General features: G+C 44.6%; 1 protein-coding gene and 1 pseudogene across 2 annotated transcripts in view; both read right to left on the bottom strand.

Moving 5' to 3' along the window:
• Wwp2 (WW domain containing E3 ubiquitin protein ligase 2) overlaps nucleotides 1-15,610 on the bottom strand; it is a 125,849-nt gene that overhangs the window by 70,974 nt on the left and 39,265 nt on the right. For both annotated transcript variants that reach the window (XM_087594209.1, NM_001106184.1), the window contains exon 5: nucleotides 1,671-1,808. In XM_087594209.1, coding sequence (XP_087450335.1) covers nucleotides 1,671-1,808 — 138 coding nt within the window. The remainder of the gene's footprint in view (nucleotides 1-1,670; nucleotides 1,809-15,610) is intronic.
• Eif5b-ps1 (eukaryotic translation initiation factor 5B, pseudogene 1) lies at nucleotides 9,717-13,824 on the bottom strand (annotated as a pseudogene).

Raw genomic sequence — 15,610 nt, 5'->3', positions numbered from 1 at the left:
CAAGACAGTTCAGTGGTTAAAAGCAATTGCTGCTTACAGAGGACAAGAGTTCCATTCCCAGCACCCACATTAAGTGGCTTACAACCACCTGTAATTCAAGCTCCAGAGTCCTTCCTTCTGGACTCAGGGAACACCCACATATATGTGGCATACACACCTATACACCACAAAAAAAATGAAAATAAATCTTTAAAAATTATGTATATATGTATAGCATAAAGGTAAAAGTGAAAGTCTGAAAGCCAAGAGAACGAACTAGAAATGATATGGAGAAGACAGAGCCTGGGTACAGCAGACGTGCTTATATGGTAGCCTATGTAACCAGTGCTGTGAACACACACACACACACCAGAGAGATAGCGCTGCACTGTGACAGCACTCGTCACCAACCCTGACAACATGAATCCAATTCCCAGATCCCTCAGAGAGAGTCAGTTGTCACAAGTGGTCCTCTGACCTGACCTCCACACATTTGCCACACACAATTTTTTTTATGAAATAACAAAAGTTTTGAAGAAAGAAGACAGCCAAAGCTATTATACTGAGAAACTCAATCTTTAAAAAAAAACAGGGGTTGGGGATTTAGCTCAGTGGTAAAGCACTTGCCTAGGAAGCGCAAGGCCCTGGGTTCGGTCCCCAGCTCCGAAAAAAAAAGAACCAAAAAAAAAAAAAAAAAAACCCACAAAACAAAAAAGACATACCAAAAATACTCTAGTGGAAGCAAAGCCTAGTACAGGAGCTTTTTGGGGGTGTGGGGGGAGAGAGATTTATTTATTTACTTGCCTGCACATATACCTGTGCACCATGTGTGTGCCTAATGTGGTGGAGGGAAGGAAAAGGTGTTGGATTTCCTGGAACTGGAGTTGTAGATGGTTATAAGTGCCATGCGGATGCTGGGAACCAAACCCAGGTTCTCAACAAGAACAACCAGTGCTCTAACTACTGGGCCATCTCTCCAGATCAGAGCGGAAAGTTCTAAACAGCTAAGTTCTCTCCAACCTCTGAAACTGCACCTTGCCTTTGAATTAAGAGCTCATACATCACCCCTAATGCTACAGAAAGTGTGTTTAGCCTAAGAAGTTCCACCTTACGTCACACCTAACAAAACATTTAATGAGAAAAAGGAGAGAGAAACAACCCATTTCAGACCTCAGACTCCATGAAATAATTTCCTGCTAGATCCAGAAGTGACTAATTTCAGACTAGATCAAATGGAACAAACTCGCAACACTCCAAACCCTCAGATCCGAGCAGGGGGCACTATCCTCTGCTTCAGCTTGTCCCTTTTTGCTAGTTTATGTCTCCACAAAGATACACAGGTCCTACCCAGCCAACTCAATCTCTTAAGGGCACACTCAAGCTCCCCAGAGGATTTAACTAGAATCACACTTGTTAAAGGTTTATTTTCAAGGCTCATAGGAGGTGAAAAGACGCTTTTCTCTGTCTTCAATCCAAACAATCACACACAGAACTTTGACATTTATCTTGGGCCTTGAGAACCATGGCATGTTTTGATCTTAGAGACTAAGAGGAAGCAGGGCTGGCACTAAAGCAGGGCTGCTAAAGAGTCTCTAACCTGGACACGCGCACTCGTAGCAGAGAACCAAGCCCCTAGCATTGCTCCCACCCACTCTATCCTGGCACAGCCTGGGGAGCAGGGCGGTACTCACCGTCTGTCACTGCACTGCCATTAGGCACACTGCCCAGATCAACAGTTGGCCCATCCAGGAAAATTGTCAGCTCTCCTCCTGAGACAACGCTGCCTTTGTTCTCTGTCTGCAGGTTCAGGGTCAGTTGCGTGTTCTCCACTGTTGGATACAAAATGCAACACAGACAGATTAAGTCAATGCACAAATTAGGGTTCTTTAAATTAGAGGCCTCTATTTCACCCACTCTGCTTCCCCGGCAGGGCTTCCCTGCCCTTTCCAGTGTGTCCTGTGAAAGAAAAAGCAGAGTGGAGTGGAATGTGCTGAATTGTAAGGATCTGCATGTTGTGCAGGTGGAAACCCAGTTTCTCAAGACGCTTTACACAAGACACTAGCTACAACATCTTTACATTATTGATTTATGTGCTTTCAAAGTAACAAGGCTACTGATAGGGCATAGAAAAAACTGGGGTCAAGCTATACCCTGCTACACATAGGATGAACAAAGCAAGAAACACCCTGCACACACCAGTCCTAGCTGCCCTGACTCTGGGTACACTCATAGCCTCCAATCAGGAAATTATCTACAATGAACACTAGTTCTCTTCACTGGAACCTCCCTCCATAAGGTCGGTCATCCAATAATTACAAAGAGAGAAGCAGCAGCAGACATCCACAGGTTTGGGAAGGATCTAGTCTCATGCTAGAATCTCCTTCCTCACCTGCCCTGCACCCAACCCTGCACTCCACTTCATGTGTCAGTGATAGTTAATTATTATAAGCATTCAATGGTTCTCAACCTGCCTAATACAATTCTTTAATCAGTTCCTCTTGTGGTGACCCCGACCATAAAATTATTTTCATTACTACTTCATAACTATAATTTTGCTAGTTACGAACTGTGATACAAATATCTGTTTTCTGATTGTCTTAGGTGACCCCTGTGAAAGGGTCATTCAAACCCTTCTCCCCCACCCCTCCAGAGGACACAACCCACAGGTTGAGAATGACCACTCTCAATCAAGGTAGTCCATGGATAAAAAATTTCCACAAACACTAAAGTAAATTTGAACACTCTCTGGGGATCCTTCTCTTCCCCAGTAAGGAGAAAAATAAAAGCCAGCTTCTAATCTAAGACAGACAGCTTTTACTAACCTAACAGAAGGGCTGGAGAGAGTTCAGCAGTTGGGAGATGTACTGCTTGTACACAGAACCCGAGTTCTCCTACCAGTCACATCAGGCCACTCAAACCACTATAAGCTCTAGCTTTAGGGGATCTGATGCCCTCTCCTGGTCTCCAAGGGCAACCAACACCCACACCAGATATAAACACATGCACATAGTTAAAAGAAAAACAAACATGAGGTTGGAGAGATGCTCATAGGTTAAGAGCACTGGCTGCCCATATAGAGGATCTGGGCTCAGTTCCTAGCACCTACACGACAACTCATAACCTTCTCCAACTCCAGTTTCAGGGAATGTGACTGGCTCAGTAGTTCAGAGCCCTGGCAGATCTCCACAGGCCCTGGGTTCAATTCCCAGCAACCACATGGCAGCTTGCAATCTTCTATGACTGCAGTCCCATGGGATTCAATAACCTCTTCTGTGTGCCAAAATACATACAAAGAAAATACTCATAGAGCCTAACCAAAAACACAAGCAATTCCAGGGTCTCTGAAGTAAGACAGAACAGTGACCTTTGGACTTCCAGGCCCCCGAAAGCACCTCTCCCTCCCCTTAATCTCTTTGCCCTGTACTGGGTTTCTATTTTTGGTTAGTCTCATTCTCTATAAAATAAAGTTTCTATAAACTAGCAGTGGGAATTTAGAAACTCTGTGAGCCAAGGGGTAGAGGGAATAAAAGTCTCTGACCAGTACTATTTCAGGACCGTGAGTATAGCACCTGGGAGACCACCCAGCCTCAGTGGAGACCTTGCAGTGACAACAGCCCAAGATGTAGGAGACATCCCTGACCATGACACTTCTAAATCCTGACCCACTCAAACTATGAGGTAAGCCAGGCATGATGGCACACACATTAATCCCAGCACTGAGAAGGCAGAGGCAGGCAGATCTCCAAGTTAAGAAACACCTGAAGAACAAGTTCCAGAACAAAGAAACCCTGTCTTAAAAAAACCAGAAAAGGAAAGGGAAGGGAAGGGAAGGGAAGGGAAGGGAAGGGAAGGGAAGGGAAGGGAAGGGAAGGGAAGGGAAGGGAAGGGAAGGGAAGGGAAGGGAACCATGAAATGATACATGGATGTGCTTTGGTTTGTTGGGGGGTTTGCTGTTTTCTATGTGGTTGTCTTAAGTATCTCCAACAGGCAGCAGAGGGGGCTGGGCAGGCAGGGTGGTCATGCATTCTGGACTCAATCTCAATGCTGCTGCCAAAGGACTGACTCTGTAAGTCACAAGTTACTTAACTTCAGCACTGGTTCCCTCTGTGACAAAACAGAGGAGTCATTACACATTCTGTGGGGAACACTTGTAAAGACTGGTGTGGTACCTAGGAAGTTCCTAAGCTGCCATTTTTACTGCCCACCTTAACTTTCAAGTCTAAAGGTTAAAATGGGGAGCTTTCCCCTAGCCTAGCCCATGATTAACTTTCTTGTAGCTACTAGAGCATTTTCTAGGACTTCTATAGACTACAGCAGAAAACTCCTCAAAACCTTCCAAGCCATACAGCAATTACAAGGGAACCAAGAGCATACAGACAAGCCAAGGCTAGGCGGGAGCCTCCATGGCCAGCTCCTATAAGAACACAATTGGGAGATGTGTGATAGACTGGGAGATATCTGCAGGAAGTCTCAAGTGGTTTTACAGGAGAATACACTGTAATTTTCCAGAAAAAAAAAGTCCTAATAACTTCAAATTTCCTTTAAATAATTCAGACAAAGAAATGCACACAAAAGCTGGGAGACAGCTGAGCAGGTAAGAGCATCTTCTGTACAAGCATGAGGACCTGAGTAGGATTCCCCACACCCACAAAAACAACAGATGTATGGGCTTAGTGGTTTAGGAGCACTGGCTGCTCTTACAGAGGCCCTGAATTCAATTCTCAGCACCTTCATGCCAGCTCACTACTGTCTATAACTCCAATTCCAGTGGTTCCAACACCTTCTTCTGGCCTCCAAGGGCATCAGGCACTTACATCCACACAAAACACCCAAACACATAAACAGAAATAACAATAATAACATTAAAAGAAGAAAACTTTCAAGACCCTGAAATGGCTGCATGCCTGTCAGCTCAGCACTGCCAAGGCTGGATACAAGTGGATGACTAAGGTTTGCTGGCCACCAGCCTAGCTCTAGATCAGTGACCTCTGTCCCAGAGGAATAAGGTAGGAACTGATGGAGCAGAACACTGATATCCTCCTCTGGCTTCCACCCACACATCCACATAAGCATTGTACAGGCACATCGCACACAAATGCACCACACGCATGCACAGTGCACAAACGGAGAAGATGAAGCACATGTGGTGACATGTCACTGTGGTGTCAGGTGCTGGGTGACTCTTTCCCCTTCTGAGTCCATGCATTTGTGAATTTCATAATGAACAGTTGGAAAAGTTTTTTTTTTTTTAATTGGCAAAGCTATTAAAAACTTAAAGTGGTAAGAACAGTACACCCTATTATTTTCTTTAAAAAAAAAAAAAACCAACCATGAGCAGGGAGACTTTCAACGTATAATGGGGCTAGAAAAATCATTAGCTAACTGAGTGATAGACTGGAGCATACACAGACTGTAAGGCTCGAGTGTGGCTGAAAAGCATATACTGGAATTATTAATAGCAGCCTCAGCTCCTCACCTCTAGGCCCTCTGGTTTCCTCACAGCCACACTCATGACTCTACAAAGGCCCTTTCTTCCAGCCAGTCCTTCTACTTTGGGAGGCAGTGCCTAATAATCAAAATCTAATTGGGACTAGTTCACTCTGGAGGTTAAGGCAGGAGGATTGACTTGAGTTCAAGGCCGCATGGTCGGTCGGCACAGTGAGTTCCAGGTCAACCTGGACTACAGTAGGAAAAAAAGAAGCTGGAGAGATGGCTCTGTGGTAGAAGTACTCTTTATTCCTGTAGAGGATCTGGATTTGAGTCCCAGCCCCCGCGTGGCAGCTCACATCGTCTGTAACTCCAGGTCCGAGGCATGCAATGCTGTCTTCTAGTTCCTTAGGCACCAGGCATGCACATGTGCAAACACATATGCAGGCAAAACATCCTTATATGTAAAATAACATTTTTAAAAGGAGAAAAAAAATCAAGAAACATATGAAGAGCTGGCAAGATGGCTCAGTGGGAAAAGGTACTTGTCACCAAGCCTGATGACTGAGTTCAATCCCCAGGACTCACATGGTAGAAAAAAGAACTGACTCCTAAAAGTTGTCCTTTGACCTATACATGACCCATGGCAATCCTGTTCTCCCACTCCCAACACACACACACACACACACACACACACACACACACACACACACACACACACACACACACACCCCTCAGTGGCAAAACACATCCTTAGCACCCATAAGGACTGGGTTCAATCCCTATCAGGAAAGAGAGAGGAAGGAAATGAGCAAGGGGAAGGAAGGAAGAAGGAAGGAAGGAAGGAAGGAAGGAGGAAGGAGGAAGGAAGGAAGGAAAGAAGGAAGGAAGGGAGGGAAGGAGGGGAAAAGAAACAGAAAAGAGAAGCCCCTCACTGTCCAGGGCAATTTCTGTAACCAGGCTGAGATTAGCAGAAACACACTGTCCTTGGCCTCACAGGTTCTGCTCTGTCTGGGTCCCACAGTTTACATGGTTTACATGGTTTACTATGACTTATGAGAACAAGAAAAAGGTTTGCTCTGTGAAGAAGCAGAAAATAAGCAAGTTCTTTTCATATGTGAAGTCTTGGTGTACATGCGTGTATGCATGTTTTGCATATCTATGTTCATGTGTACTGACTCCTGAGATTGATATAGCAATCATCTATGTGTACTCTTCTAACCATTCATGGAGGCAGGATCTCTTAATCAAACCCAGAGTTTACCAATCACTAGATCCACTAACCAATTTGCACTAGGAATCAACCCTTTTGCTTCTCTCTGCCTTTGGCAGCTAGGAGCCGCCACGACCACCTTGCTTTTTTTGTTTTGTTTTGGTTTGGGTTTTGTTTTTTTGAGACGGGGTGGGGGGTGGGGAGGTGTCTCTATGGGGCCTTGGCTGTCCTAGAACTCACTCTATAGACCAGGCTGGCCTTGAACTCAGAGATCCGGCTGCCTCTGCCTCTCAAGTACTAGGATTAAAGGTATGTGTCACCACTGCCCCTTAAGTATTCACACTTGCAAAGCAAGTGCTTTAACCAAGTCACCTCCCCAGGCCAGATAAGCAAGGTTTTTAAAAACCTAATAGCATACAGCTTGGTGGCACATACACATAATCCAAGCACTAAAGAAAAAAGGATCAGGAGTTCAAAGGATCAGCCTTGGCTACATTAGTTCATTGGCAGTCTATCTCAAACAAACACAAAAGAAGAGGGTAGCACACACCTTTAATCTCAGCACTCTGGAGGCAGAGGATCTCTGTGAGTTTAAGGCCAGCCTGGTCTACATAGTAAATCCCAAGCTAGCAAGGGCTACAAAGTGAGACCCTGTCTCGTACAAACAAAACAACAAAAAGGACACTGGCAAATATAGTAAGAGAAAAAAGTCAAACAAGAAAGGAGGATGGAAGGAACTAAGTGGGGAAAGCTGTGGGGTGGAGAACCTCATTACTAAGGTGAGTAAAGATTGAGAGGCTGTTGGGGAGAGCACGTAGGAATCCTGTCAGGGCAGAGGAAGAAACAAGTCCAAAGTCACCTGGCTTATCTGGGAAGGGGCAGGGAAGCTAGGGTGGTTGAAGCAGGTCAGAGCAAGAGGCCACTGTGAGCAATGTGTTAGAACCTTGTGAAGCCCTGGGCATTTTCTTTACACAAGACAGGGCCCCGGGGAATGGCTATGTGCTAAGAAGTGACTCACTGCAGGGAAACGAGGCTGAAGTAAGATAAAGCTCACTAGAAAGGCTCTGCCATTACTGTTTCCTAAGAATGCAGTCTCTCTCTCTCTCTCTCTCTCTCTCTCTCTCTCTCTCTCTCTCTCTCTCTCTCTCTCTCTCGCGCACACACACACACACACACACACACATCTCTCTCACACTCACTCTCTCTCTCTCTCACACACACACACACACACATCTCTCTCACACACACATTCTCTCTCTCCCTCTCTCCCTCCCTCTCCCTCTCCCTCTCCCTCTCCCTCTCCCTCTGATACTCGATGGGAAAGACCCCTAAAAGCATATCCACAAGGCTGCAGTCTTCAGAAATCCAAGCTTTAGAGAAAAAGCAGGGACTGCGATCAGGGGCTAATTGAGAACATGGGTTGGCAGAAGTCAGATTCAATTAGGGCAAAATGAAACATATAATAATAAAAATACTTTCCTGGCAAGAGACATCAGTTCTACTAAAAAAGCCAAAGGCATGAGCTCAAGTCAGCTTCAGCAAACGTACTTGTCACACATGACCATGGTCTACTGTTTGAAGTCCCAACCAGTCACAAAAATCTTGTGACACTCCTTTATAGAAGTGGACAGACAGAAATAGGGTGGCTTCTAGGATCTGAGGGAAAGCAAGGACATTGCAGGAGAGCCTTCCACTAGCCAGCAGGGATGTCAACCAAACAGCCACACAGAAAACAAAGACATCAGCCTGGAGTGACCCAGTGTGTTCACTCATAAGCTTGCAGAAACAAGGGACAGATGGACACACTGAACTACTTCAGGGATACAGCAGCCAGATCCAGAATGTGGGAAACTGATCAGATAAACTGCCTGACCATTCAGGCATTCAGCAACAAATTCAACAAATTAAAAGGAGTGAAAGGAGAGAGCCTGGGGATAAAGATGTTTAGCAGACATGGCATCTTGTCCACATTCTGATTCAAATAAGCCAAGTGCAGAAGACACACTTGTCAGCCAGCAAGGCATGGTGGTGAGCATCTGTAATCCCAGCACTTAGGAGGCCGCAGCAGGATGATGCTGAGCTTGAGGCTAACCTGAGCTAAAAGCCAGACCTTATCTTTAAAACACAGCCAAGAGTAGCAGCACATTAAGGAGCTAGCAGAAGCATCAAGTGCATCCTTGGGTACACAACAGGTTTGGGGTCAGATTGGGCCATGCTAGACTGTTTCAAAAAAATAAAACTCTTCTAAGACAACTGGAGGGGGGTGGGGAACCCAAACAAACAAAAATACCTGCCTGAGTAGTCGATGGAATTAAGTGATTACCATAAAGGGAATTTTTTAGGTATAAAAATAACACCCAGAGCTATGGTATTATCAGTGCTAGAAAACAGATGCAGGCCCGTCCGTCCACACAAGTGCTCTCCCACTGAGCTATACAACAGCCTGAGATCACTGCTGTTAAGAGCCGCTATCCTCAAATCAGGCATGGAGGTGCGGTCCCAGCCCTTGGAAAGTGGAGGTAAGAGAATAAAAAGTTCAATGTTGTCCTTGGCTACACAGCCTAGGGGACTATATATATATATATATATATATATATATATATATATATATATATATATATGTACACACACACACACACACGTATAGTCTAACTCCTTTTTATATATATATAATTTTTTAAAGAAATATTTAGTTATTTTATGTGAGGACACTGTCACTGTCTTCAGACACACCAGAAGAGGGCATCAGATCCCATTCCAGATGGTTGTGAGCCACGTGGTTGCTGGGATTTGAACTCACGACCTCTGAAAAAGCAGTCAGTGCCCTGAGCCATCTCTTCAGCCCCCCTCTTTTTTTTTTTAATGTACATGAGTATTGCGTCTATATGTATGTCTTTGCACCATGTGCATGCCACAGAATTAAAAATAGAGCATCAGATGCCCTGGCACTGGAGCTAGTGATGGTTGGGAGCTCCCATGTAAGTGCTGGGAATTGAACCTGGATCCTCTGTAAGAGTAGCCAGTGCTCTTAACTACTGAGCCATCCTCTCTTCAGCCCTGTAATTTTTTTTAAAGATTTTATTTATTTTTTTTTTTTTTAGTTAATCAAATACTGCAGGACTGATTTAATCAGTATAAAATTGAAAGATTTAGATTTGTAATAAAAATCCAAATTTGAGGAAGGGCAAACTTTAAAACAGCAGCCAAGTCTTAGAGGAAGGGCAGGTGAGTGCAGGCACGCTGGACTGTGGGGCGGGGAACTGACCACTGTCAAACCAGTGTAAGTTGCTTGGTTTCTCATGGAAAACATTTTATACACCTAAGTCCATCAGCGTCCAAATGTCTGTTCTGTTGGTAATATCACAACATAATATTACATTTACTCCAAATTCTGTCCCATGTGGGAAAGTTAGATGATTTCAAATACTTTCTTCAGCTCCACAATAAGCTGCCAGTCACTCTTCTGCATTTCGTCTCTGAACCAGTCTTTGAGTGCATCGATGGACTGCCGGCTGATCTTGCTGACAAGAATGTCTGTAGCTTCGAAGTGTCTCCCAAACATTTTTGGAGATTCCCCAGGGATAGGTTCTATTTTGACACAGACCTCTTGTCCTTTTTTTGCAACATCCACCTGCTTGTGGTTTATTTCAATGCTTGTTACTATCCCAATGTCAACAAAATTTTTGCTTGGAACACACATAGGTGTTCCTTGTTTCACTTGACCAGCCTCCACAGTGACCCCTATTACTACTGGATCTCGAGAATTGAAAATGTACTGAGGGAGAATCTTCATCTTGCAGGGAAATACTGCTATGTGCTTAAATTCTTCTTGTTTTTGTTTCTTGTAGTCTTGTCTGTATTTTGTAAAGGCATCAAATAAATGATAAATAATTTCTGCACTAAAGATTCTAACTCCCAAACTATCAGCCATCTCTTGCGCATCCCGTTCGATTCTTACATCAAAGGCCAAAATTACTGCATACTGCGGATCATGTTCCAGCATCACCGAAGCCTTCATAACATCCTTCTTGTGGACTGGGCCAATGTTAATTCCCGCATATGGCACCTCTGATGTTTTCAGAAATTCAAGAAGAGCTTCCAAAGAGCCCAGTGTAGATGCCTGAACATAGACTCCTTTTTCTTCCAATTTGATAGCATTCAGCGTCTGCTTTAACTCATGGATCAATTCATCTTTGAGAACTGGGATTTCGTCGTCCTTATAGGCCACTAGGAGAGGTAAACCAGCCAGCGTTTTCTCAAGGTCTTTTCCAAGAATCTTCACTCCCTGGGCTGCTTCCACTTCTTTATGCTTTTCATATTGGTTCTTCACGCGTAATTCCTTCATAGGAGGAGGTAAAAGGAGGCCTCGAATCTGAGTGACAATGGGCCCTTCTACTCCAGGAACAATGATTGTGTCCCCTTCCTTCAAACGTCCATTAATCAATATGACATCTATTGTGGTGCCCATTCCTGGGAGAGCTTTAACCTCCATGACTTGTGCTCTCAGCTCCTCACAGTGAGCAAGCCTCTTGCTCAACATAGTTTGAGTTAATTCCACAAGAAGGTAGATGAGGCTTCCCATGCCATCACCAGTGTGTGCAGAGGTCGGTACCAGGGACACAAAAGTGCGGGGATCTTTATTCTCATAAAACAAAGCAGTATTTAAACCCTGTTGTGCAAATTCTACAATAATGGCCTTTGCACGCTCCTCAAACTCATCCTTTGTATTCTTCTTCTGCTTTTTTAAAGTAACAGCCACATCCGAATCAGGACTCTTCTTCCAATCATATAACCTGTCAATCTTATTAAGTGCAACAATAAAGGGACATTTTTTGGATTTGAGAATGTTGATTGATTCAATTGTCTGGGGCTCTAAACCATGCATAATGTCAACAACTAAAATGGCAATATCACAGAGAGAGCTTCCTCTGTTTCTCAGGTTACTGAAAGACTCATGTCCAGGAGTGTCAATAATCAGCATCCCTGGAATGCGGACATTCTCTCTGTCAAAATTTTTAATCATTTTAGTTTGTTCATTAATAGCTTCGAGAGGAACATTTGTGGCACCAATCTGCTGTGTGATGCCACCTGCTTCACCATCTTGTACATGAGTGTGGCGGAGCTTATCTAGAATTTTTGTCTTCCCTGTGTCTACATGTCCAAGCACACAGATGATAGGGGCTCTTAGCTTTTCTGTATTTACATTTTTACCATGTTCAAGTCGTCGTTTCTCAATTCTCCGTTTTGCTTTGTCGTACGCCCGCTCTTCTTTAGTCCGATCGTCATCAGAGTCATACTCGGAGTCTGAGCTGGCGTCTTTGTTGGGCTTCGTGTCTCCAGCTTTCCCCAAGTCCTTCTCGTCCGATAGCTTGTAATCCTCCTCGTCCCCATCGCTGCCCTCACTGTCCCCTTCGTCTTCCTCATCTTCACTGTCTTCTTCATCTTCATCCTCTTCTTCCTCCTCCTCTTCCTCAGGGTTTTCTTCTACTTCTATGTGAATCATATTTCCTTTTTCTCTCTCCTCATCACTGGCCATAGCTTCCCAGTCATCGAGCCCAGCATCTTCAGTTTCTTCGTCTTCCTCTGCGTCAACAGAAGGCGGTGTCTCCTCCTTTTCTGGTACTCCTTGGTCCACAACTTCCACAGGGGCACTGACTTCCACAGTCTCAAGTGCTTCTTTACTCTCCAGCTGCTGTGGTGTTTTCTTCTTCTTCTTATCTTCATACACTGGCCTCTTCTTTGGCAACGAGTCTTTTGATGGCACTTCAACACCCTGCGCTTGGAGGTGTCTCAGGGTCACTTCAGCTCTGGCTCTGGCTTCTCTCTGGGACTTAGTTAACAGTTTTCCTTCTTTTTTTAACCGTTCTTTTCTTTCTTTTTCTTTTTGCTTTTTCCTTTCTCTTTTTTCTTGTTCTAATCGTTCCTCTTCTTTTCGTTTGGCTTCTAGTTCTTCAAGCCGCTTAATCCTTTCCTCCTCCTCTCTCTTCTGTCTCTCCTCCTCCTCTCTGAGCTTAGCCAAAGCTTCCTGGATAGCTTTAACAGTGGATTTGCTTGGGCCTTTCTTCTTCTCTTTTTCTTTATCATCTTTTTCTGTTTTCTTTTTCTTCTTATCTTTTTTCTTTTTGTCTCCTTCATTGTCATCTTCCAGAGTTGCAGCAATGTCTCCTTTCTCTTCTGAGGCAGCACCTGCATCAGGAGTCCCTCTGAGCACCAACACCTCCTCGTCCGGTCTCTTCTGAGGCTCCCTCTGCTTACTCTGCTCCTTCCTGCCCTTCTCTAGCTCTTCTTTCTCTTTCACCTTTCGCAACTTTGCTTTCTCCTCTTCTCTCTTTTTCCTCTCACGCTCTTTCTTTTCTGCCTTCTTCTGGGCCACCGTCTTAATTTTGAAGGAAGAGTCATCGTCCTCATTCCCACTGTCTATGGTAGGAACTGACTTGTTCTTCTGATTTTTTTTCTGTCCTTTTCTGGACTGCAAAAATTCATCAGACTCACCACCACTTTCACCTGAGGAGTTTACTCTCGAACGTTCTTTACTTCTTTTGCTATTGTCTTCATCCTCTTCCGACCCATCCCGTTTTTTAGTTGATTTCTGGGCTTTTTTACCTTTTTTAGAAAGTTTATTAGGATCATCTGCATCCTCACTCCCAGAGAGGAGCACCTCTGAGTTAGGTCTGGCAGGCTTTTTTGATTTTGAATCTTTATCTTCCAATTCTTCACTATCATTCTCATCAAAACTTGTTTTCTTGCCTTTTTGTCCTTTCTTCTTTTTATCTTGTTTTGAGGCAGATTCTTCTTCATTGTTTTCTGTAGGCTTGACTGTAGCGGCATCTCTGTCAGCTCCGATGCCTTGGGCTTCCAGAGACAACTCCTCCAGCTCTCTCAGAATGTCGTTCTCATCAAAGTCTTGCTTCTTTTTCTCCTTTTTCTTCTTCCCCTTTCCCTTCTGAGGCTCCTGCTCCTTGGCAGCACCAGCTCCTTCTATTTCCGCAGCCAAGGCGCCCAAGTCAGTATCATCCTTGGTACTGTCTTCGCTCTTGTTTTTCTGTTTCTTCCCCATCGCTTGTCAGCGGCGCTCGTGGCCACGGCCCCTCGGTTCGGTGTCTCACAGACCCACTGTCTCCCAGCCGACTCCAATGCCCGCTCGGCTCGGTCCCCCTCGCGCCGCCGCCTCTCGCACCCGGCTCTCCACAGACCCGCGCACTGGGACAGGGCACATATCTAAAGATTTTATTTATTTAATATATGCGAGTACACTGTAGCTGTCTTCAGACACACAAGAAAAGGGCATCGGATCCCATTACAGATGGTTGTGAGCCACCATGTGGTTGCTGGGAATTGAACTCAGGACCTCTGGAAGAGCAGTAAGAGCTCCTAACCCCTGAGCCATCTCTCCAGCCTGTAATTTTTTTTTTTTTTAAGGGAAAACACCTATAACTTTTGTTAACAGTTATAGTCACTGAGATTCACAGAAAACAGGCTGGCTGATCTCAGGATCCTTGTTTATGCCACCAAAAAGGAAAGAGCTCGTCAGTCTTTGCTTGGATTGACCAAAGCAGAAGAGCACTAAAGCTAGGCGCCTTCTAGTCGCACTCTGAACAGACTGCACCGCTTTCCCAAAACGAAAGAGATCCACAGCAACTGATTTTTGAGGGAACTTTGATGCTCTCCCCATCCTCGTGTGTGTGTGTGTGTGTGTGTGTGTGCTCATGTATGTACTTAGAGGCCCAGTGAGGCATGCATGTAGTCAGAGGACAACTTTGGGAGTCAGTTCTCTCCTTCTACCTATACATGGGTTCCAGGGATCAAGCCCAGGGCATGAGGCTTGCAGAGAGCCTGTTTACTCACTGAGCCATCCCACCAGCCCTTGGCTATTCTTTGTACTTTTGTGGTTTTGACTGTGTTTCACTTTGCTCATTCAATCTCATATGTCAGCATATTAAGACACAAGGTATCTATAAGTTACCAAAAACACAACCTTACATACATATAGTTTTAAAAGGCCCAAAGTACACCAATTACGCTGTAAGAGGACTCTTACTCTTCTTTCTCCTAACTACAAAATCAGGACATGCTAGAGGCTGTGAGCTACCAATTCCTAATTGCAAAGAGCGGGTACTAAGTTACTTTTCCCCCTCCTTAACTTGGATTCTCCCACATGCTATTTGAATGTGGTATTAATAAGGATGAGGGATACACAGGGTGTGGAAGTTGCCTTCCTTATGCTAACAGAGGGAAACTATATAAAGTGGAACTGTCAAGGCAAGCTATAAGCATGTTATCCCATTACCAAATCCAGAGCTCTGGCACAGTCACCTTCACATCAGTATTGTCACTATCATTGTCACTATCACACATATTTCTGTGAATCCCAGTAACTAGCACTGAGTCCCTTATCATCACTCTCTGACAATTCGAAGTATTCAGCCAGGGAGAGATGACTTAGCAGTTTAGAGCACTGGCTGTTCTTGCAAAGGACCCGGGTTCCATTCCTAGCATCCACATGGTGGCTCACAATTTATAGCATCCCCCCTTCTGGACTTCTTAGACACCAGGCAACACATGTATATATACATACAGGTATCACCCCAGTGCTGAGATAGAAGCCAGGACCTCTTGCCTAAGATGCTAAGGGGACACTAACATGAGCTATATCCCCAGCCCTGGGCACACTGAGCTTTCAAGATAAAAAAAAAAAAAAAGGTTTCTTTTTTATTCTAATGGTGAATGCAGATATAAGAATGTACCTGGAAATCGGAAAAGAGAGAGAGGCAGGAAGAGAACACCAAAGTAGGATAGTTCTAGGGTAGACAAAATGTTTGAGGGCTGAGAGTCTCAACGCTAATGAAAAAGGGCTGGATTTGGCCTTAACAGAGCTGCTGGGTGGGGCCAGCCACCTTCTTGCCTGCCTCAATCCCAATGCTACAGGCCCAGCAGAGAAAGTGAAAACAAGCAGATCATTCATTAGCAGGCTAGTGTTCGCTCTGCATGTAA

This window comes from Rattus norvegicus, chromosome 19, assembly GCF_021556685.1.
Source record: "Rattus norvegicus strain SHRSP/BbbUtx chromosome 19, alternate assembly SHRSP_T2T, whole genome shotgun sequence".
Taxonomy (NCBI): Eukaryota; Metazoa; Chordata; class Mammalia; order Rodentia; family Muridae; genus Rattus; species Rattus norvegicus.
The sequence above is the reverse complement of the archived record's forward strand: the minus strand, read 5'-3'. Positions and strand labels throughout refer to the sequence as shown.